Below are 25,193 nucleotides of genomic sequence, written 5' to 3' on the forward strand. Positions count from 1 at the left end.
GTTATTATCTAGGTGAGTTCCTAAGTATTTATACTTATTCAATCACTATTTCTACTTCCTTCTTCAGAATGATGAGTGGTGAAAGTCAAAAATAATTTCTTCAGTCTTTTTGGCATTCAGAGTAAGACGGTCCTTATTGCACCAAAGTACTAAGCAGTCCACTTGATTGAAGTAGTGACTTTCATTTTCCCTTAATATGTGTTCAATCATCATTGTGTAAACAGCATACTTTCTTAGTTTACAATGGTAATTGTTCTGTCTCAGGGCACTTTTATAGAGCTTAAATATAATTGACACAGAACATAGTCTTGAGCAGCCCCTGTATCTGAATGAATAACTTTGGAAAAAGGGGCGAATAATTTTAACTATTTCAATTTAAAAGAATTGAATTCATAATGAAGTATACAGGATAACATTCATACAATTCAGTTTTTCAATTACGGCCAAATGGCTGGCGACTTTCTTCAACACCATTGTGGATTCTAGCCTTATGCCAACCAACTGGGCCACGAACATCACTTTGCCTATTTTCAAGAACAAGGACAACCCTGCACACTTTCCAAATTACCACCCCATCTGCCTCTTATTGCACACAATGAAAATCTTCAAGTGGATCTTTGACAGAAGCCTGTGCGACATTGTCCAGCTCACCACCAACCAATGTGGTTTTAACAAGGGCTGTAGTACCACTGATGTGATCTGTGCTGCATGAATGCTAAAAGGAAAGCACCGGGAGAAAAGAAAGCCTCTGCATATAGACTTTCTCAACCTCAAAGGCGAAGGCCTTTGACCGGATACCACATCAATTTATCTGGAACATGCTATGGGAACATGGAGTGCCTGAACAGCTCATCAACTGGGTCCAAATGCTCTACAAAAGTGCCAGCAGTTGTGTGAAATGCACAGCCCACATTTCTGACAGCTCCCCTGTGAAGGTTGGGGTACACCATGAATCATCATTGTTGCTGCTACTCTTTATCCTTATTATGGACACCATCACGGGAGACCTGCAATTACAACATTCCGTGGACCCTGCTCCACACCGATGGCATCATGCTTGCTGCCACCACTAGAGAATTGGAGCGCCAAGTCCAGGTATGGAACGACCGCCTCAACATTAAGAAAACTGTATACCAGGAGACCATCTCAAACTATGGAACTATCCTGAGGAATGGTGAAGACCTGACAGAGACCACCAGCTTCAGGTAACTAAAATCAAACCTGCAAAGCGACAACAAAATACAGGGAAGGCCTTGGAAAGAAATCACAAGAGTTTTATGTAATAAATGCATATCGGTCAGCCTCAAGTAGAATGTATACAAGATGGTAGTCCGCCCAGTTGTGCCATTGCTGGATGCTGACCAGTCACCAAGAGTGCTGAACACATTCTATGGAGATGTGCATGCTCTGTGGGATTATCAGCATGACTATCCTAGACACGCTACTACAATGATGCATTTCAGTGGCAAATACAGATTGCGCCAATCGTAGAGAAAAGGTGACTTCAGTAGCATGTACATGTCCTATGGGCAGCACTGGGAACCATCACTGACATCGCCTACCACTTCTCAGTGGATGGCCAATGCCCACGTGGACAGCCAAAGCACAGATGGCAGGACACGATCAGAGGAGACATAAAGATCGCTCAACTACACCCAAGCCTTGCACTTGATCAAGTGAAATGGCATACTGCGATACACAAATGGACCCTGCACCTGCAGGACAACACTAAGATTAAGAAGAATGATAAGAAGAAGACTAGGACTTCATTTAACTGTGATCAATAGACATGTAGCTGCTGGTGAGTATGGCAGGATCAAGCACGGATCAAACGTGTGCCAAAAGAAATCAGTCCAAAAGCTTATTTTAAAAGATTTAGTGAAAATTCAAAGCAAACAGACCTAAGAAGAATAAAGAAAAAAGGTTGTTACACATATAGTTAACTTTCATACTATAGGACATGTTGAGGCACGGTTTAAAATCTTGTGCCCTCCATGCCTTACACACGGCAATGCAGGTCACTAACTGAGACTAATCTATAGTCAGTGAGACAAGAAATAGTTAGAATACTGTATACCAATTCAATTTAACTAGTGGGGGTTGTAAGAACCTCCCATAGATTATGCTCTAATATAAAGGCAAACATTTAATATAACTTAAATAACGAGGAAATGGGTCTTACAAGACTTTTCTTGTAAAAAAAGTTAATCCTTTTCTACAAAAAATGTCTTTGGCAAGTTAAGTTACAAGTAATTACTTGTTACAAACACAGACCCTATCTACTACAAACAGTTTCTATTGCAGGTTAAAGAAGGATCCATCCCCCTACTTTCACTCAGGACCTTTGACCATGTGACTTGTCTCTCTAACACTCCAAGTCCTCCTTCCTCTCTGCACTTCTGAACATTAAGTTGGTTTGATCCTTCAAAGACAAAATTGTGAAGTTCCTGGTCCAGACAAGGTCTCTCTCTTCATATTAAGATACTGTGCTGATCTGTTAGCACCTGTGTTTTCAGACATTATTACTCAGTCTTTGGCTTAATGCAAAGTCCTTGCCTCTTTCAAACAATCCATATTCATTCTTGTTCCCAAAAAGTATCTCCTGCTTTAACAGATAATACGGCAGTGTCACCAACCTCTGTAATAATGAAGGTACCTTAAGGTCTAATTCTTCAGCATATCGAGTATGTCACAGATTTCCTCCTTGACCCACAGCAGTTTACTTACTGTACTGAGGATACAGTAAATATGGTTCACCATTACATCTTGCATCTTGCTAATTTTCCACTAGCCACCTTTTTCATACATTACATGGAAGTTTTTAAGCAATGAAAAAAGAAGACTTTTGAAAAACATTCTCCAGAGCTGTATTTTTCTGAAAATGGTTGTTTAGCATTACAATGTGGATGGGTGAAAATAGAGTTTTAAAAAATGCAGACTCTAAATTGCACTTTGAGCGGTTTGTGTTTATTACATGGTCCTTCCCTTAATGATTCCTACTCATTACAACAATGTTCCTTTTGCACATGTATGCAGCATTCAAACTGTTCAAAACACACATGAGTAAGCAACACAACAAGTACCATGGAAAGCAAATCTTCTGTGTCAGGAATGCTGGAATATTGTTTTCTTCCATGAAGTGTGACCAATCATGCAATGAGAAGTTATTCTCAAAACAATTCCACCTCATTTCAGTCTAAACAAAACAAACTGTTTTTGATTTTCATATTGCTGTTCTCCAGTGCAAACACAAGTTGAAAATGAATATCTAATGTGGAGTGCATCTCCAGTGTAAGCAAAAGGGTACGTAGTATTTGTTTTTGGTTTTTTTAATGTGGATGGAGATACTTTTGTAAACAATGTGAAAACACTAATATTGATGGAGATTTAGTATCATTAAGCTGGCTGCCTTTGTCCTTTAAAAATGATTAAAACACATCTCTTAATTGTATATAAGGCTCTGAACAATCTTGCTCATTCTTTTTTTATTTGAGTCGACTATCATACACTCCTAAAAATATAATCTTAAATGCTCTAACAACAGTTTACTTGTTATTCCAAGAGCCAAGCACAAAAGAACTAGTGAGTCAGCCTCATTCTCATGTGCACAAAAACTCTGGAATCCTCCACCTACAGGATTTGTCAGGCTAATACTGGGAAACTTTTAAAACAATTCTAAAAGTCAACTTCTTTAACTTGGCCCTTCTCGGAATTTCTTGTTTTTTCCCAGTTGTAACAGAATAGACACATATTGCACAGTTTGAAGTTCTGCACTAGAATAAAAAGAGAGAGAAAAGTATTGGTTGTTTTCTGGTTGTATACTCTGGAGTTCTGTGTCACTGCCACCTGATCAAAGCATGGTGCAGCTGCCTTTGATGCTGGAAGGGATATGGATAGTTGTCACACTTGCTGTATTCAAATCCAGGGTAGGTTGGTTAGGTGGTCTTTGGGTCTTGAAACCACCAGAAGAACATTTTCTCTAGTGTTCCATTAGCTTGAGCTTTAATTTAACTCTCCCTTCCTAGACACCTGTGTAGCATTGGACTTTTAGAATTATATTTATTTGAGACTAAAAATTGCGTAAAGTTAACAGTGAATTATGCACAAATTGTGTTATGTACTTGTCTAGTTTTACTTTGATTTGTTTTGGTAAGTGATTTTTTAAAATACATTTCCTTTCTAACCATATTTTGTATTTACTTTTTTGTAAAGCACCTTGAGCTACGCTTTTTATATGAAAATGTGCTTTATAAATGTATGTGGATGTTGTATAATGTTTCAAAAGTGTTCTTATTTTCTGATGATGCCAAACATTATACACTGGTATATAGATGTATGTGCTGGATACATGTTTGTTTTGATGAATGGATAATTTAGTATTGGTAGTCTACTATTTGGAAGAAAAGCTAATTGCAGAACTAAAATGAAAATTAATGATTGTGTTAGCTGATATTTGTAATTTGGGTGGATGACGAATGATTTCATTTGCTCCTATTACTGAATTTCTTACATTTGGAAATGTCAGAATTTTGAAGCAACAGACATCTCAAAGTACCACCCACCTTGCTCATGTAAGCCGAGAAGTAGTGCACTGCCAAAGCACATCCAAAAGTACTACCCAGGGATATTGTCCATGCCAATGTGTGCACTGCCATTTTCATCAGCCTGTGGCACAACGATTTAGAGCATGATGGCCGGGAAAGTTCAGACAGCAGCTCCTGAAGAGCAAAGGGCAATTAACAGAGCAATTTACATTCTAAGACTGGCACAGGTAAGCAATAATCCCAAAAACCATAGGTCAGAAAATGTAGTGAAAGTAAAGACATTATTGATGTGCTTAATTGAACTAGTGTATATTATAAGGCCAAAAAGGTAAGCTAAAGATAAACACAGATGGAAAGTGCTAACTAGTGTCATGCAGATTACAATTAAATGTGCCACCATGTTTCTCCAAAATCAATTGAATGCAGCACAGCATTACTTAATTCTGTCCTTTTTAGGTTAAATATCCTGTTTCTGATTCTATGGGCTTGCCTGCTTCCAGCTAGATAAGTCAGGGATCAAACTTCATTTTTCAGAAAACGACCATCTCCATTGCTTTTGCAATTCAAATTCCACACCAATATTGTAGTTACTATAGATGTTACCTTCAACTGAGTTGAGGTATTCTCCATCTGAAGCTTCACAGAGGCTTTCTTAATCACTTTGAAGTCCCATGAGCAGAAAACTTTCATTGCCAAATCTCCATGTGGATTATCAACTCTGTAGCTTTCACCAAATGATCGGGACATACTGGAAAAAAATTGAAAATGATACGAAAGAAATGGAGATAGTGTACCAAACAGTAAACAACAGGTCCTTCAAATGACATCCTATCCCAAAATATCTTACCTATACATCAGGATGATACAAGTGATGAAGTAGGATATGCCTATGGTGAAAAAGTAGGCTAGAGGCATGTTGTAAGGGATGCAGAGTGACCTATTCTCACTAGATTTTGTGTTTTCATTCAGGGTAGAATTACTGTAATATCCATAATACATCACTGTATTGGTAAAAGAACCCTATAAAAATGTAGAAAAAGGCAACTTAAGCATACAGAGCAAAACCAGTAAGTAATAAATCAAAGAAAAATATACAATATAACAAAAAAGCACACAATGCAATCATTTTTGAAGATCCTGGAAAATCAATTTATTTGCTCTTCAAGTATAAAAACCAACAGTATTATCAGATAAGGACACTCTCCTGGCATGGCATAAAACAACTGTGACAAGAACAGACCATTCATCACAACAAGCTCATCCATCCTGTTCACCTAGAGTGTCCAAAATAACATCAAGTTGAGATCCAAAATTCCCTATCTCACAACTTGGTAATTTATTCCATGTGTCTTTGCATGAAAAAAAACTTTCTAACATTTGTGCAAAATCCACCTACAATACCCCATGCATCAGGCTAGATGATGTTTCACAATTTAATGTGTTTACCTGGGGCTGATTAATGCACAACTCAGTGTGTCTGAGTAATTGACATTCTATTGCATTGTGGTGAGTGTTAATTAGACACAAAGCCAGCATAGTTGCTTCTCTCTGGTCTTTCTCTAGTGCTACCATGTCTCTTTTGTAATATGGAGGACAAAACTCCACATTATAATCCAGGTAAGGCGTCACTAGTATAATATGACTTAAGCATAACCTACCTTGACGTATACTCCTAAACATCATAATATATAAACTATCATCTTCTTAGCCTTCTTGATCACTTCTGTACACTGTCTGGATATAAATAGTGAGAAGTCCACTATGACTCATAAATACTTCTCACAAGACACTTACAGCACCAACTGTGTATTCAAATCTAACATTCCTACTTCCCATGTGTAATTCCATATATTTATTTACATTAAATTTTATATGCAACAAACTGGCCTGTATCCCATCCATTTCACTATGCAACAATGTAGCCAATTCTACATTATTTACCCTTCAATCTCGTTTTGAATCATCTGCAAACTTAACCAGCTTGTTTATTATATGCTCAACCACATTATTTACACATATTGAAAGGAGCAGCATCTCCAGCACTGATACCCGAGAGACACAACTTTTAACCATACCTAGTTCTGAAAAAGTCCCCCTTACCATAACCCTATGCATCCTGTGTTTCAGCCAATTTTAAACAGACCTACACAACTCACCATGAAATGCCACCACACTTCTGTTAGATTGGGAAGGGTGCACAGTGGTATTTAAGTAGTAGTATACCAATCAAAAATAATTATGTGGAAATTCTACTAATCATATTTAAAAAAGAAATACAACTTACAGCGCCAGTGAGCAGCTCCAGACCCTGAAATTGGTGTACACTTCCCTGTGAACACAGGGACTGAGGGATGACGAGGAAGACTATATTTATAAACAATAGGAAGACGTTGAAAAAAAGCAGCATCTTCAGAAACAAAAAATAAGAAAGAACACCTGTGCCAAAACGTCCGCTCAATTTTTTCAGAGCAACATGCCATAGCTGCAGTGAGTGTAGGAAGGACAAGAACGTGTACCAGATTTGTCGAAACACCTAGAGAAAATGTGAAGAAACAAGAAATTAAAAAAATCATAATGTGGTGATACAATTCTCATCTACACAGAGTTCAAGACTAGATTTGAAAACTTTTACCAGTTGTATGCAAAAAAATACAGCTTCCTTTAAAAAAATAAAGGCCCTATGAAAAGGTACATCGACTCTACTTCTTAAGCATCTGGGACTACCAAACCCTAGACAAAACCACACAGTCCCAGGCTCAAATAAACAATTTTATTTGACAAAATGTGTTCAAAACATCCTTCTTCACACATTCAATTTTAGTTTTATCCTCTACCCCTTTCCAAATAAGGTTTGTTCTTCCCCTTAACTTAACTCCAACTTATCTGGGTGAGGTGGAGTGTCTTCTTTTACACCAGACCAGAGACTGCTTCTGGTGCCAACAGTATTGCACCCAAGAAGCAATTCTAAATCAGTTGGAACAACCTTAAAACAGGGAAGCCTCCTCTGTTCAGCTCCCCTGGTGGGTCCCATGCAGTCCTGCAGATGTGCAGATGGGAGATCCACCAAAGGAACATGGTCACCCTCCCACAGTCTCTATTCACCCTTCCATTATAACATTATTCTAACCAGGAAACGAAATGTCCATTATCCCAGCCTGGATGCCCATCCATCCATGGAGACTATTCGTTATTATATATATATGGCAAAGTTGACTGACTCATTTACTTACTCACTCATCAACAAAAACACTATTTCAAGCTTAGTTAAAAACCTGAAATTGGCAGGATATTGCAGTACATCAAGGTCAGTAGGTATCATCTAAAAAGAAACATTTTGATATATAGTATCAATATTTAGAGGTGAAAACCCAACCTACAGTAGAAAAACTAAATACCCCAAAAAATCTCAAAAATGTCTTGATGGAACTGATTGAAATTTGGTGATATAGAAAAAAATTAGCCAACACATGTTTTTTTTACTTGTTGATATTTGTCGATAATATGACAATTAGTAGCAAGGAAGCTATTCTAATGCACTGAAGCCTTTTCTTTGTTCACTGCTCAGAAGTGATTGCACTGTGTTTTTGGGGCTTGCAGTGTATGCAAATGAAGGCCACCAGCAGAACAGCAGCAGCACTAGAATAGGGTAGAAGGAGTGAAAAAAGGAAAAGTATATACTAACATCACCACACTCCAATCCCAAGCCCCTCAAAACCTGCTCCTCAAAATTACATACAAACATGACATAACGCAGCCACCCAACTCTTCAATATCATAAACTAAAATAAATAATGCACCAATCTACAGGGGACACCATCACACTCAAATCTATACTAATAAAAGGCAAAGCCCTCACTCACTCACTCACTCACTCACTCACTCACTCACCACTAATTCTCCAACTTCCCGTGTAGGTAGAAGGCTGACATTTGGCAGGCTCATTCCTTACAGCTTACTTACAAAAGTTGGGCAGGTTTCATTTCGAAATTCTATGCCTAATGGTCATAACTGGAAGGTATTTTTCTCCATTAACTGTAATGGAGTTGAGCTGCAATGATGTGGGGGGGCGGAGTTTCGTGTGACATCATCACGCCTTCCACGTAATCACGCGAACTGACTGTCAACGCGTGCGTAGAAAACCAGGAAGACCTCCAAAAAGCGCTTAAGAAAACATGCATTATATAATTGAGAAGGCAGCGAAACTATAAGAAGCGAGCGAGTGACATATAATACCATATTCATGAGTGCTGCTACCTCGGAAAGAAAGCAAGGTGTAAACCTAAACTTTAAATTAAGTTCATAGACAGGCTACCGCTGGCGTTTCACATGCCCACAGGTAATGCGGGATACAAGTTTAATGAGAGGACGCAGGATATAAACGAGAGTTTTGATCACTTTGTAACTAAGTTAAAATTGTAGGTGAAGGGGTGTGCTTATGCAAATTCGAGACTGTGTTTGTGGGGGATTGACAGTTAAGGCGGGTGGGGAGTCACGTCATCATCTCCCCGCCCATTCATCCCATTTCACTCTGAGCTGAGCTCTGCAGCTAACGCCGTCTTCGAAGCAACCGCCAGACTGCCACCAAATACTCACAGAAAAATCCACAAGTTAATACACACGCTCTCTCTAGAGTTTCTCCACACTGAATCCTCCAGGCACTACTTACAAAAGGTTACATTGACAATCGTGTTACGTTATTTTTAAAATCTTTCCTTTTCTTAGCACAAGCACAGCTGAGAAGCTTGATGCATGTGCTCCATAACGTTAAAAAATAATGCATTTAATCACACTTTGCATTACAAGCAAAGGGAGCTTTTGTCAATGCATGATTTCCTGGTACACCGATTACACTGATCAGCGCATCCCGATTCATTTTACCCTCGCACCACCTTAGTTTGAGAAGAAGTATGAAAAATATGAGGTTAACACAGAAAAACAGATCACCAATTCAAGCTTTATGAATAATCGTTCGCCATCAATAATTGTTTTGGTAAAGCCATCCTCCTTCCATTTTATAATTTTTCCGCCATTAGCCATGATTAAATGAACGGTAAATAAAGTAAGAGCAAAGCGAGGTGACTTATTTAGGCAGGCATATATATGACAGCAACACTCATGACAATGTCAATCATGTTACGCTATTATTAAAATGTTTCCTTTTCTTTTCATTACTTCTTTAACACACTACTTCTCCGCTGAGGCGGGTATTTTGCTATATATATAATATATGAATTACCTCCAAAGAGCGCTGAGACTTTTGATATCATGAAGCGTGTGTACAAAAGGGGTCTCCTGCCCAGCAAAAGTCGAGCAGCCAGCGCGTGCATAGCTGTGCCGCCTTTGAGACGCTGACTGCGCTTCTGCCTTAAGTCAAAGTGAGCACTTTTAATTTTTTCATCCTCCCCGCGCTATAGCCCAGACAAGTGCAAACACGGACCCCTTTTCTACACCACGGCAAAATAATATTAAGGCGATTCACACTTTCTTTTGCACGTATACGATTATGAGGTCCTAAACTCGGATTATGAAGACACGCACACGAGTGGAGGACTGACAGTGCCATCACAGCCGATTAATGGCGGGACGCCTCACCAGTCTACACAAGACCCACCGCGACTGTCCCCAAAAGGCGATCATAACGCCAGCTTAACACATCTCTATACTATATAAAAGAAAAAGGCAACTTTCCTTTCTTTACACCTTTTTCCTTTTATGCCAAACCAAAGCCTTTTCTCTTAACACTGCAGAGGACACAAAACTAATTTTCTTTAAATGCCGGTAAGGCACATTACCAGAGGCACAAATTTGAACGCTCACATAGAAAATGTAATTTCTATACCACAGCCGTCGTGTAGCGCCTTTCAAAAGGGATCTACTACCGAGAGATGATCCATATACATTTTAGCTGCTGTTAGTTACTTACCTGTTGTGTTACACAGTCTTTAAAATGTAGTTTACCCACAACCACTCCAGTAGTGCTCAATGTACCTGTACTTCTTAAAACGTTAATGTTTTACTGTTTAATAACTTATAGACTATATTTTATTATTTTTCCCTTGCACTCAGTGACCAAAGCTATACACACACATATAGACACATACAAACATACACACAAGTATATGTATGTGTATATATATGTATGTATGTGTATATATATATATATATATATATATATATATATATATACACACACACACATATATACATTACATGTATATATATATATATACACACACACATATATATTTGTGTGTATATATATATATATATATATATATATATATATATATATATATATATATATATATATATGTGTGTGTGTGTGTGTGTGTGTGTGTGTGTGTGTGTATGACAGCAGCAATTCAAGCTGTGAGAAAACAGTAAAAAGGAGGCATGTCAGACGTCGTGGTACATTTTCTGATGCAGCTAGACGAAAATAACTTTGTGACGCTGCCACCAAATACACAAAACAATTACTTTGACAATCATGTTACATTATATTTAAAATGTTTCCTTTTCTTTTTCATAACTTCTTTAACACATGACATCGCATAGAAGCTGGGTATTTTGCTATATATATATATATCACAGCGACACTCATAACAGTGACAAAACAATTACATTAACAATCATGTTACGTTATTTAAAAAATTTTTCCTTTTCTTTTTCGTACCTTCTTTAACACACTACTTCTCCGCTGCGAAGCGCGGGTATTCTGCTAGTGTTACATAAAACTTATACTACTTTGCGAGGAGAAGCAAGATTTTGACAACACAGAGTGCCTCATGTATGGTTTTACTTCAGCCACTGGACGGGATGATATTTGGCATGAATTGTGAAGTGGAAGAAGGTTTGACTAAGCTTTTTGTTTACCCATAAAGCTCAAGGCAGGTTGCCAGGGAGTGAAGAAGAAATGCAGGAGAAGAAGTTTCGTCACATCCAACAGTAGGGACTGTGTCATTTTAAATAATAGCACAGCTAAATTAATGCATTCTAAACGATGAAAAGGGACAGGGATGGACATATGTACATATTCATGTTTACATGGTAATTGGTTATTATATTATTCTTTGTAATTGCATCAGGAACACTGAAACCTGTTACTCTGTTCCCTGGTGTTCCTTAAAGTTCATTTCAGGAATGGTGGTCCCCCTCAGTGTACAGTGAATGAACTCTTTAACTTTCATAAAAGGTTTCTCTCAGATGACAGCACCCTAGGCAGCCACCTATGGCTCAGTTGCAGTTAGAAAGGTTTTTCCAATAACCAATTAGCATCAATAAATGACTAATTAAGGATAAGCTAAGGGAATTTACAATACACCAACTGTGTACTCAAATCTAACATTCCTGTAAGTTGTTTTACTTTTTTAAATATTAGTAGAATTTCCACATAATTGTTTTTGATTGGTATACTACTACTTAAATACCACTGTGCACCCTTCCCAATCTAACAGAAGTGTGGTGGCATTTCATGGTGAGTTGTGTAGGTCAGTTCAAAATTAGCTCAAACACAGGAAGCACAGGGTTATGGTAAGAGGGACTTTTTCAGAACTAGGTATGGTTAAAAGTTGTGTCTCTCAGGTATCAGTACTAGAGATGCTGCTCCTTTCAATATGTGTAAATAATCTGGTTGAGTATATAACAAACAAGCTGGTTAAGTTTGCAGATGAGTCCAAACAAGGTTGAAGAGCAAATAATGTAGAATTGGCTACGTTGTTGCATAGTGACATGGATGGGATACAGGCAGGTTTGTTGCATATAAAATTTAATGTAAATAAATATATGGAATTACACATGGGAAGGAATTGCTGCTGAAAATGGGACTTTGCAGCTATGTGTACTTCTGACGAGTCCCAAGTAGGTCGAAATGCATCTTGTGCACTCTTTGTATTATTTGGTAGTTGCTAATATATATATATATATATATATATATATATATATATACACTATATATATATATATATATATATATATATATATACTGCTCAAAAATTAAAGGAACACTTTGAAAACACATCAGATCTCAATGGGAAAAAGAAATCCTCCTGGATATCTATACTGATATAGACTGGGTAATGTGTTAGGAACGAAAGGATGCCACATCGTTTGATGGAAATGAAAATGATCAACCTACAGAGCCCTGAATTCAAAGACGCCCCAAAAATCACAGTGAAAAAATGATGTGGCAGGCTAGTCCATTTTGCCAAAATTTAATTGCAGCAACTCAAAATTGTATGCAGCACTTTGTATGGCCCCTGTGTTCTTGTATACATGCCTGACAACATCGGTGCATGCTTCTAATGAGATGACAGATGGTGTTGTGGGGGATCTCCTCCCAGATCTGGACCAGGGCATCACTGAGCTCCTGGACAGTCTGAGGTGCAACCTGGTGGCATTGGATGGACCAAAACATAATGTCCCAGAGGTGTTCTATTGGATTTAGGTCAGGAAAGTGTGGTGGCCAGTCAATGGTATCAATTCCTTCATTCTTCAGGAACTGCGTGCATACTCTCACCACATGAGGCCAGGAATTGTCGTGCACCAGGAGCCACTGTACCAGCATAGGGTCCGACAATGGGTCCAAGGATTTCATTCTGATACCTAATTGCAGCCAAGGTGCCTTTGTCAAGCCTGTAGCGGTCTGTGTGACCCTCCATGGATATGCCTCCCCAGACAATCATTAACCCACCACCAAACTGCTCATGCTGAATGATGTTACAGGCAGCATAATGTTCTCCATGGCTTCTCCAGACCCTTTCACTTTTGTCACGTGCTCAGGGTGAATCTGCTCTCATCTGTAAAAAGCACAGGGCACCAGTGGTGCATCTGCCAATTCTGGTATTCTATGGCGAATGCCAGTTGAGCTGCATGCTGCTGGGCAGTGAGCTCAGGGCCCATTAGAGGACATGGGGCCCTTGGGTCACCCTCATGAAGTCTTTCTGGTTGTTTGGTCAGAGACATTCACACCAGTGGCCTGCTGGAGGTCATTTTGTAGGGCTCTGGCAGTGCTCATCCTGTTCCTCCTTGCCCAAAGGAGCAGATACTGGTCCTGCTGATGGGTTATGGACCTTCTATGGCCCTCTCCAGCTCTCCTAGAGTAACTGCTTGTCTCCTAGAATCTCCTCCATGCCCTTGAGACTGTGCAGGGAGACACAGCAAACCTTCTGGCAATGACACGTATTGATGTGCCATCCTGGAGAAGTTGGACTACCTGTGCAACCTCTGTAGGGTCCAGGTATCGCGTCATGCTACCTGTAGTGACACTGACTGTAGCCAAATGCAAAACTAGTGAAGAAACAGTCAGAAATGATGAGGAGGGAAAAATGTCAGTGGCCTCCACCTGTTAAACCATTCCTGTTTTGGGGGTCATCTCATTGTTGCCCCTCTAGTGCATCTGTTGTTAATTTCATTAACACCACAGCAGCTCAAACTGATTAACAACCCCCTCTGCTACTTAATTGACCAGATTAATATCCCATAAGTTTCAATGACTTTATGCTATACTCTGATTAAAAAGTGTTCCTTTAATTCTTTTGAGCAGTATATATATATATATATATATATATATATATATATATATATATATATATATATATATATATATATATATATATATATATGCATGCCTGACAACGTCAGGGTATGCTCCTAATGAGATGACGGATGGTGTCCTGGGGGATCTCCTCCCATATCTGGACCAGGGCATCACTGAGCTCCTTGACAGTATGAGGTACAGCCTGGTGGCGTCGGATGGACCAAAACAATGTCCCAGAGGGGTTCTGTTGGATTTAGGTCAGGAGAGCGTTGGGGGCCAGTCAATGGTATCAATTCCTTCATCCTCCAGGAACTGTCTGCCTACTCTCGCCACATGAGGCCGGGCACTGTCATGCACCAGGAGAAACCCAGGACCAACTGCAACAGCACAAGGTCCGACAATGGGTCCAAGGATTTCATCCCGATATCTAATGGCAGTCAAGGTACCATTGTCTAGTCTGTAGAAAATCTGTAGAAATCTGTTCGCCCCTCCATGGATATGCCTCCCCAGACCATCACTGACCCACCACCAAACCGGTCATGCTGAATAATGTTACAGGCAGCATAACGTTCTCCACAGCATCATCATACCCTTTCACGTCTGTCACATGTGCTCAGGGTGAACTTGCTTTCATCTGTGAAAAGCACAGGGCACCAGTGATGGACCTGCCAATGCTGGTATTCTATGGCAAATGCCAATCGAGCTCCACGGTGCCAGGCAGTGAGCTCAGTGCCCACTAGAGGATGTTGGGCCCTCAGGCCACCCTCATGAAATCTGTTTCTGATTGTGTGGTCAGAGACATTCACACCAGTGGACTTCTGGAGGTCATTGTATAGGGCTCTGACATTGCTCATCCCGTTTTTCCTTGCCCAAAGGAGCAGATACCGGTCCTACAGCCCTGTCCAGCTCTCCTAGAGTAACTGCCTGTCTCCTGGAATCTCCTCCATGTCCTTGAGACTGTGCTGGGAGACACAGCAAACCTTCTGGCAATGGCACGTATTAATGTGCCATCCTAGAAAAGTTGGACTACCTGTGCAACCTCTGCTCTGTAGGGTCCAGGTACTGCCTCATGCTACCAGTAGTGACACTGACTGTAGCCAAATGCAAAACTAGTGAAAAAACAGTCAAAAAGACAAGCAGGGAAAAATGTCAGTGGCCTCCACCTGTTAGACCATTCCTGTTTTGGGGGTTGTCTCATTGTTGCTCTTCTAGTGCACCTGCTGTTAATTTCATTAACACCAAAGCAACTGAAACTGATTAACAACCCGCTCTGCTAGTTCACTAACCAGATCAATATCCCAGAAGTTTCACTGACTTGATGCTATACACTGATTAAAAAGTGTTCCTTTATTTTTTTGAGCAGTATATATATATTAGTGCTGCACAAAATTCAATAATGAACTCAAAAGTAGTGTATTGCATGCATTTGGTTTGCAAACACTTTAAACAAATAAGGTGCTTTTTAACAGCAGTATTCCCTTTACATAGTAGCAGTTAAAATATTACTTGTAAATCTCAACTTAAACATTAATGCAATCAAATCATACATAAAACTAAAGCTATTTGCAACTGCCAGGGCATTCACGTTTTATCTAGGTTGTTATAGAAAAACAAGTTAACCTCAAAGTCCAGAGCCACAATCATAACATTATAAAGGCACCTTTCAAGCAATAGCAAGTTAACATTTCTAAAACTGTTCTATTTTTTATGAGAACAGATACCAGCAGAAACATTTTTTTTTTTTTCAGGGAGCTGCATAAACATTCTATGTTCAGTAGCAACTCTTGGAGGGCTAATATTTTTTCCAAAACACCCAGTTTTCTGAATAGTGCACAAAGCAATGGTTTCAAACATAAATCAACATAAAATATTTATTGCTGCTTGTTGTGCCGATGTCAGCGCCTGTTTGCAGTTTGCGGCAGCAACGGGTATGTGGGGGATGGCTCAACGGCCAGCAGGAATGCATGATGGGATGACTGTCTGGCTGTCTTTGTGAGACAGGTGCGCTGGGGTGGCAGTTGCAGCGAGATGCAATATGGTTTGTACCTCCTGTCATTATGTCTGTCCTCCAAGGCAAACGTTGCCATAGGTGCATCAGTTACACGAACATGTTCAGCACCACAATTGGCCGATGCCGGTACCTCACTATCGTTTTCAATCTACAGATCACTTCCATCAAAATCGGAGTCCAACAAATCAGAGTCCGATTCGGCGATAACATGAAAAAAGTCATCCACTGATTATTTTGCTTTGAGCATTCACTTTGGTATCTCTCCACATGCCACTTTAAAAGCTGTTTGCTTTTTGCTACTCATGCACGTGTAGGGAATCGAGGTCAAATCAACAAAGCTAACTTTCCATCTAGCAAAAACACACTGAAAAGCACTGTAACAAGATCACTGATCTCTATTGATCGTTAGCGAGACTGAGTCTTTCAAAATAATAATAATAATAACAAAAACTGCATTAATGCGCAATAAAATAATTGTTGGTGTTAATTAATGCATTAACACGACAGTAACACATTACCTTGCCCAGCCCCGAGATCGATATATATATATATATATATATATATATAGACTAGGGGGCTTCGTTCGCCAAACCCCAGCCTGTGCTATGCGCCAGCCACTTCACATCTCTGCTGCTCACGTATGTGGATTTCATTTTCATTAAACAACAAATCTTTTAATTCTCGCAGATAGGCCTCTTCATTGGGAAGAAACACTACTTTTCCCTGACAGCAACACGAATTAGGCGATCTACAAGTTTCTTGCTTAAACTTTAAAGCCGAACAATATCTACATACTTCTGTCATATCACCTATCTCCATATATTCAATCTTTTTTCGCTGTTCGTTATTTCACTGAGTAATACATTTCCATTTGTTAGCGCTAATGCAATCTTTACTATCAATTTTTTGAGACTTCCGAAGTTTAGTACTTTCATAATCTCTAACCTGCTCTGCATGGTTTTTGAACCTCTTTACGTCATTCTACTTGGTCATCTACTCTTTGTCTTGTTTTTCTGACCCCTCTTGGAGCGGATAGTGCAGGAACTATGTCTGACAACAGCATTCACACGAATAAGAAGTGATTGGACCGTGGACATGGTTGTAAATGTTTGATAGGAGAGTGGGACTTGTCAAGATTTCTTGTGAAAAAGTCTTGTCTCGCGGGATGTGAAATGATCTCCTGGAAAGTCTCATCCTAGGATTTCCTTTATAATTTTATATATATATATATATATATATATATATATATAGTTGAAGAGCCTCAAGCAAGGAGACTACCAGCACTGTTTGAATCAATGGAAGATACGTGTGGAGTGGTGTAGAGATCGGGAGGGGGAGTATATAGAAGGTGACAATGTTTATAATGCTGTGTAATTCAAATACATTTTTTTTTTTCCAATCCAGTCTCATCTTGTGCGTTTTTATATATATATATATATATATTTTATATATATATATATATTTATTTGTCAGGGATGCCAAGGGTGACGACCCAGCCGGGATGCCCTGAAGGGCTGGAAGAGGGTCTACGCCTGCCCTGGATCACGTGGGGGCTGCCACCCTGGTTGCTTTGGGGGCCACGGGTAGAGGGCTTGGAAGCCCAACCCTGTAGGGGCCCGTGGACACCGCCAGGGGGCGCCCCAATGCCTTGGGAACCCTGGACCTTAGCACTTCCGCCACACCAGGAAGTGCTGGGGGGGAAGAGAAGCAGGGACACCTGGAGAGCTTCCGGGAGAACAGCCAGCACTTCCGCCACACTGGGGCATGTCAGCAGGAGATTGCCGGGGAGCACCTGGAGCACATCCGGGTGCGGATAAAAGGGGCCGCCTCCCTTCATTTGGGGCTGTAGTTGGGTGGAAGCAGGACAAGGCAAAAGGAGCGAGAGTGGAGGCGGCCCGAAGAAAGGTAAGGTGTTGTTTGGCTAGGACTTTGGGGGGTTTTGTGTGTGCACTTAAATCTTGTAAATAGCGTAAATAAACGTGTGGTGGTGAATTTACAACACGTCTGCCTGTCTGTGTCCGGGCCACGTTCACTATATATATATATATATATATATATATATATATATATATATATATATATATATATATATATACACACACACACACACAGTGGAACCTCGGTTCACAAAAGTCTCGGTATATCGCACAACTCGGTTCACGCACCAAAAAGTTCACCAAAAACTTTTGCCTCGGTTCACGACCACACACTTGGTATACAAACAAGCCAGTGCGCGCCGATGATTTCCGCACATGTTGCATTGTTCTCGGTCAGACATGCCTGCCTGCTGCTGAGAGAGAGGGGGAGGGAGGGGGGGAGCTGCTGAGAGAGAGGGGGAGGGAGCCTGCACGTGCCTGCCTGGTTCATACGCGCCGATTACTGTATTTAAGCAGAGCCGCTCCCTGTTCATTGTTCTCAGACAGACATGCGTGCTTTACCTGCGCTCTCTTTGTGCTCTACAGTATTTTGTGTGCTTTTGCAGTTAATTATGGCTTCTAAGCAAGTGAAGAGTGGTGAGAATATAGTTTTGAAGAAAATTGAAATTGAAGTAAATAAAGAAATTATTGAAAAGTTTGAGCGTGGCGTTCATGTTACTGATCTTGCCGCCGAGTACAAGAAGTCAAAATCTACGATTTCGACTATTCTAAAGCAGAAAGAATCTATTAAAGCAGCTGATATTGCAAAAGGAGTTACAGCGTTAACCAGGCAGAGGCTTCAAGTGTTGGAAGACGTGGAAAAACTGTTTACCAGTTTACTCATTTACCAATTTGAGAACCCTCATGCTTTCAAGCAGCACAATGTAAAGAAAGCCAGACTGCCAGTGATGTGGAGAGCAAACACGAAGGGTTGGGTCACAAGGCCTTTGTTTTTGGAATGGCTGCATGAGGCTTTAGCTCCCACCAGCTAAACAGCTAAAAACACCAGAAACCCAAGAAATCACAAGAGAGAAAACACCTGAAGGAAAACATCCCTCCATCGCAGAGCCAGACTCTCCCTCAAAACTGTAACCTCCTCTGCACCCAGTTCCTCCTCACTTCATGCCAGAACTCGACTCATGCAAGGTTAGTTTTCTTGGTGGTTTTTGTATTATGGATTTTTCAAAAGTTAATTTTTCAGTTCATAGCGTGATTTGTTGCAATGTTACTTTTCTCTTTTTTTAAATGTTTTTGGTTTTTTTCCCTGTGCTTAAAACTCATTAAAAAAAGGTGTTTACATGGAGTTGTTCATAGCGTGATTTGTTGCAATGTTACTTTTCTCTTTTTTCAAATGTTCCTTTTTTCCGCTGTGCTTTTAAAAAAAGTGTTTACAGCGATCGGGCTGTAAGGCTATTAGCATGAACTGCTGCACTGTTACTTTTTTGGTTGCTTGTGGTTGGTTTTTCCCCTCTGTTGAGAGAGAGAGAGAGAGAGAGAGAGAGAGAGAGAGAGAGAGAGAGAGAGAGAGAGAGAGAGAGAGAGAGAGAGAGAGAGAGAGAGAGAGAGAGAGAGAGAGAGAGAGAGAGAGGGAGCCTGGATGTTTTGTGTCAGTGTTATTCAATGTTTTTACATTAGTTTACTATTACACTGTGCATTCATGGTGTAATTAACTATATTTGTGCTTAATCTTTACATATATTTACATATTTAAATATATATTTACATACAGTTTGTACGGTTTGGAACGGATTAATTGTATTTACAAACAATCCTATGGGGGAAATTGCTTCCGGTTTACGACCAGAGTTTTGAGGTTCCACTGTACATATACACACATATATATATTTAAAGAGCTTCTGTAAAAAGCCAAATTTCCCCCTGGAGACAAATAAAGTTCTATCTATCCATCCCTTTAATGCAGATCTGACCCTACAGGCCCAACAGCAAAGCCTTCTCCACTGCCCTTATACAAAGGTGATTAGGGAAAACACTCAATACAATATCGAGGATACATTCCCTTGTGAATTCATAATACTTACAATAATTAACTTGTACTTAAGCTGACTACAACAAGGCAGCTGTTTCAAAGAATACCCACTGTCATTCTTGTTCTTGAAAGCCATGTATCTGAAAAATAAATAAGACTAGTAAAAATCAATTATTCTTTGATTTATATAATTCTTTCAAAACAAAGAACAAAAGCTACCTGCAAACTAAACCTTAAAAATGGCTTGTTTTTATATGCAAATGCTGGCATTTTCTTCAGCATTTGTTCCGGGGGAGCAAGCATGAGAGACCCAACACCTCCCCTTGGATGCTAGATGGCATCCTCCCTGGGTTGCAGCGGTGTCTCCGACTCCCACAGGGCTTCATGGGAGTTGGAGTGTGGTGCAGCCCTGTTGGGTTCTGCAGGCACCGATAGGGGGTGCTGCAACAGGAGCTGATGGGCCCTTGTGGGCAGTGTTTTCGCCACACCTGGAAGTGCAGCCGGGACTCGGCAATTAAGCACCTGAAGCACTTCCGGGTGCCTAATAAAAGGAGCCAGAGTCAGGAGGAGGACGACGAGGTTGCCTGGGAGGCGTGGTGGAGGCAAAAGACAGTGTTATAGTATGTGCTTTATTTTGGTGTGCTTGGGACTATGTTAGGGCTGAGGGACACGGGGAAAACGTGGACCTCTGCTGAAGAAAAAATAAATCTTTTTGTTGATTTTACATGTGCCTCCATGTCAGTCTGTGTTGGGTCGGGCGCATATATAGCACCTTTTACAATTATATATATATACACATAGACCCAACCATTCAAAATGTGCAGAGAAAGTACGAGTCATTTCTCTGTGTGTGGGCTGCCACAAATTGCAGAAGAATGCAAGGCTTCAGTAATTTTCACTAAATGACAATTTTCCCTCAGGGATTAATACAGTGTACCATATACATCCACTTGTAAAGTAAATGGATAGAGCAAAACAAAAAAGCAACAAAAAAAAACCCCCAAAAAATAAATTTTTTACACTGTTATTGGTTTTTAAACTGTTATTATATTGCAGTTTTTGAGCATGACGTGTGTTTTCAGGCTTAAATCCACACAGCAAAAAATTAAAAGTAAATTTTGGCAATAAATAATAAGCACACTAGTAATAATACAATTTTTAAAATTGTGCCTTTTAAGACACTCAAGGATACATTACAAGTTAAACCATAAACAATGTCAGCAGATGTTAGCAATACTGCAATGAAATGTTCTGTAAAAACATACACAATAACATTACATTCTCTTTACTCTAGTTTTTAATTCCATTTATTTTTGTATAGTGCTCTTCAGTGAGTGTAGGGGCAGAGGACTGTAACAAGTTCACAAGTACAACGTAGGTACAAAAACAAACTTTACAAATCACTGAAGACATAATGAGTACACATGAAGGACACAGTTAAGAAACAAAGAGGTTTAGAAATGAGCATTAATTAATTGTTGAACTATGGTCAGTTGACAAAAGAGACTTTTATTAACTTTATGCAGTACGAAGATCTCTTTAAATTATTAAATGGATTATGTCTATGCCATTTGACATCTGCAAAGTGTTACTGCTAACATTACGAAATAAATGGAACCCACCTAGAACCCTACCCCATCTACCCCATACAGACTATCACATATTTAGCCTCTCCTCTCTTTGAGCTCCTTAACACACAAGCATGCACGCATGCACATTCACAGCTGAACAATTCCAAACACATGGTTTTAGTGGGTAAAATTAAGCTATTTTAAAACTTCAGTCCCCATTGTACTGATTGCACTAGATGGAAGCATTCTGAAATAAGAAAGGAATAAGGAGATAATAACATAGTAATAATATAGTAGTATAAATTATAGCAATATAAACTGGCCAAAGCCAAAACCAGGATAGTTGGAGTCAAGGAAAACAAGTCCAGACTAAGACCCCAAAATTGTAGTTAAGGAGCATAGCAAGAAAAAAAAAAAAAAACAGTGTATCACTGAACACAGTCAAGATGTAAACCAAAGGATATAGTTAAAATACAGAAAAAATTTGTAACCCAATATCAATATTTATGTCCATTGTTCTTTGGAGCATTGAAACACTAAATACATATTACTTTGGCAGCCAAGCAGCCAGACCCCAAACTCAAGAGGCAACATTTTAGGCACTGGCTTTAAAAGTACAAAAAAAATTTTTAAAACATCCCAAATGCATACAAATTCCATTCAAGGGAAAGGAAATAGACACACACAACAGTTAATTACATAGACCTACATACATACCTCTAATTCTCTCTGTAAAAAGACAGACCATATTGTCTGTGCTTCAGCCATCCATGTGTTGTTTTGTTTGCACTTTCAAAGCACAGTATGGCAAGATTCAGGAACACGGCTCCATTCGTTGTTGACATTTTGAGAAGCCTGTGGTCATCATGTTTCTTTGAATGGATAAAAGTATCCATTGGAACCATGCTCAAATATAGCCTGAGCACCAATATCATGGCATGACCATCAGAATGAATACGTTTGTATAGTTGGAGCTATACAACTACTGATGATTGTAAATTGTGAGTAGTCACTCATGATTTAAAAAAATGGCACAGTGTAAACCCAGTTTAACAGTAGCAAAGACAAAAAATTGTGAATGTGATGTATTGATAAAGGGGATGAGACAGGGTAGAAGTTTGTTTCTTGGTGCAATGAGAATTGTTTGCAACTTAACACCAGCAAAACCAAGGAACTGGCTATTGACTTTAGCTGGCTCTTCTTCCTTATGAGACTGCATTCCTTTACTGTGGGAAGTGACATCCTTCACATCTTTCATAACTGTGTGATGGCCAGTGCAAGTTTCAACACTGTGGTGTGCTAGGCTGATAAAATCACGTCAAGAGAGACCCAGCAAATCAAAAAGCTAATTAAAAGGGCAAGCTCAATTATGGGACAAACTACTTACAGAACACACCCCTAGATGTATTAGTGAAGGAGAAAATTAAAACAAAACGGAGTGTATTTTGAACAATGCTGCACATCCTCTCTACGACACACTACCAGCATTCGGCCAACAAATTCTTCAACAGAAGTGTGTCAAGAAACAGTACTGATGCTCCTTTATACCCATGGCAATATATCTGCATAATTCCTCACTGTGACAGCCAAGTCAGAACTTTTCTTTCCTTTATACTCCTTCTGGTGTGTGTTCAGCTCAAAGTGTGCAAGTGAATATGTATTTATTTATTATGTATTTATTTATTTATTTAAAGAGCTTCTGTAAAGAGCCAAATTTTCCCCTGGGGACAAATAAAGTTCTATCTATCTTGTAATCTCTTCATTTTCCTGAGAACAAGTACATTTAGCACAGTTCAGAAAACTTTTAAGGAGTAAGAACAGACACACACTTTGTGAAAACATTGCTATAGGCTAGACAGAGAGAAGCAGTTTTGATAACATAACCACCATCTGTCTCCCAAGCAAGCCACAAACCTAGACGTAGGCAGAAGAGAGAAAGAGTAGGCTCTATTCCGGCCTTCTGTATTTGGATGTCCTTTGCTTCCTTTCAGTATTTTCAAACATTTAACTAATCTTGTTGATTAAATGTAAAATTTTGAGTTTGTAAAACTGCTAGAGTTTGTAAGAATTGTATTGCTTATGTGTATTGATCAAATACAAGACGACCATAGTTTTATAATAAGAATATAAACTCTGTAAATAATGTGTCATATTGGGTATTATGAAAGGTGCACTCATTATAAGTATACAGGCATTCAAAGTAAACGTGGTTTGGCAGTTGAGACTGTGAATGTGCTTACAGACTAAAAATGAAGTCACCTTGGTATCTGAAATAGGGATACTTAGATAAGCTAATATCTCTGGTACCATAGCCAGCAGCTCTTGAGAGATGAAAAAAGCGAGAGAAAGAGAGAAATGAACCACTGTTGAGACTCATACTTATCAGGAAATAAAAAAATAATAAATTTCAAATAACAACAGGCCAAATTTAAAAAAGAGAGACATATGCAGTCTTTACAGCATAAAGTATAAGTAAAATTAACATTTTATTATCCAACAAAGCAAAGAACAGCAGGATAAAATACTGCTAGTGTCTAAAAACCGTAACAGTCTGGGTAGCAGTCCAATGTATAATGGAATTTACCTTGCTGGATGACAGGGTCATCTCCCTGCGACTTGCAGTCAGTCAGCAGGAGGTTCTATGATATTTGTCACAAGGCTCAAGAGGTGGATGATATTTCCTGGAAATTCTTAAAGTCTCTGGATCTTAGCTTGGCATACTCCTTACATACTGTGCGGATGTCAGGAACGCTGCATCTGGAATGCAAAACTGGAGAGGTGGTCCCCGTCTAAGAAAGAGGATTAGATGGTGTGTTGAAACTTTAGAGGGATCACCCTCCTCAGCCTCCCTGGGAAGGATCCAGATGTTGATTGAGCATCAGATTCAGAAGGAACAATGCAGATTTAGTCTTGGTCGCAGAACATTGGACCGTCTTTTTATCTTCATAAGGATTCAAGAGGGTTCATATGAGTATGGAGAACCAGTCTACACTTGCTTTGTGGACTTTGAAAAGGCATACCTCTGTATTCCTTGATGTGTCCTGTGGGTGGTGCTTCAGGAGTATGGGGTACCTGGTAAGTTGTTGCAAGCTATTCAATCTCTGATCCAGAGTGAAATCTTGGTTCGCATTGCCAGCAGTAAGTCAGACTTATTCCAGGTGGGTGTGGAGTTCCACAAGTGCATCCCTTTGTCAGTAATTCTATTTATACCTTTGAAGGACAGAATTTCTAGGCCCAGCCAAAGAATGGAGGGTATCCAGTTCAGTGACCTTAGGATCACATTTCTGCCTACCTCGGATGATGTGGTCCTGATTGCTTCATTGGACTGTGACCTTAGACAAACACTGGGGAAGTTTGCAGCCAAGTGTGAAGCGGCCAGGATGAGTATCAGCACCTCCAAGTTCAATGTCATTGTTTTCAGCCAGAAAAAGGTAAAGTGCCCTCTCTTGGTTGAGGATGAGGTGCTGCCTAAAGTGGGGGACATTTAAGCATATTGAGATCGATAGGTAGATCAGAGCAGTACCACAGTCATGCAGATGTTGTTCTGCTCTGTCATGGTGAAGGGGGAGGAGAGGTAAAAGCTCTTGATTTATGAGCTGATGTATGTTCCTACCATTACTTATGGTCAG

General features: G+C 39.6%; 1 protein-coding gene across 2 annotated transcripts in view; it reads right to left on the reverse strand.

Moving 5' to 3' along the window:
* Positions 1 to 25,193, reverse strand: part of tmc6b (transmembrane channel-like 6b) — a 139,758-nt gene that overhangs the window by 71,853 nt on the left and 42,712 nt on the right. For both annotated transcript variants that reach the window (XM_039739535.1, XM_039739536.1), the window contains exons 7-11: positions 20,046 to 20,133; positions 6,829 to 7,077; positions 5,392 to 5,564; positions 5,148 to 5,292; positions 4,563 to 4,718 (exon numbers count right to left, since the gene is read on the reverse strand). In XM_039739535.1, the coding sequence (XP_039595469.1) occupies positions 4,563 to 4,718; positions 5,148 to 5,292; positions 5,392 to 5,564; positions 6,829 to 7,077; positions 20,046 to 20,133 (811 nt within the window). The remainder of the gene's footprint in view (positions 1 to 4,562; positions 4,719 to 5,147; positions 5,293 to 5,391; positions 5,565 to 6,828; positions 7,078 to 20,045; positions 20,134 to 25,193) is intronic.

This window comes from Polypterus senegalus, chromosome 17 (assembly GCF_016835505.1).
Source record: "Polypterus senegalus isolate Bchr_013 chromosome 17, ASM1683550v1, whole genome shotgun sequence".
NCBI lineage: Eukaryota > Metazoa > Chordata > Cladistia > Polypteriformes > Polypteridae > Polypterus > Polypterus senegalus.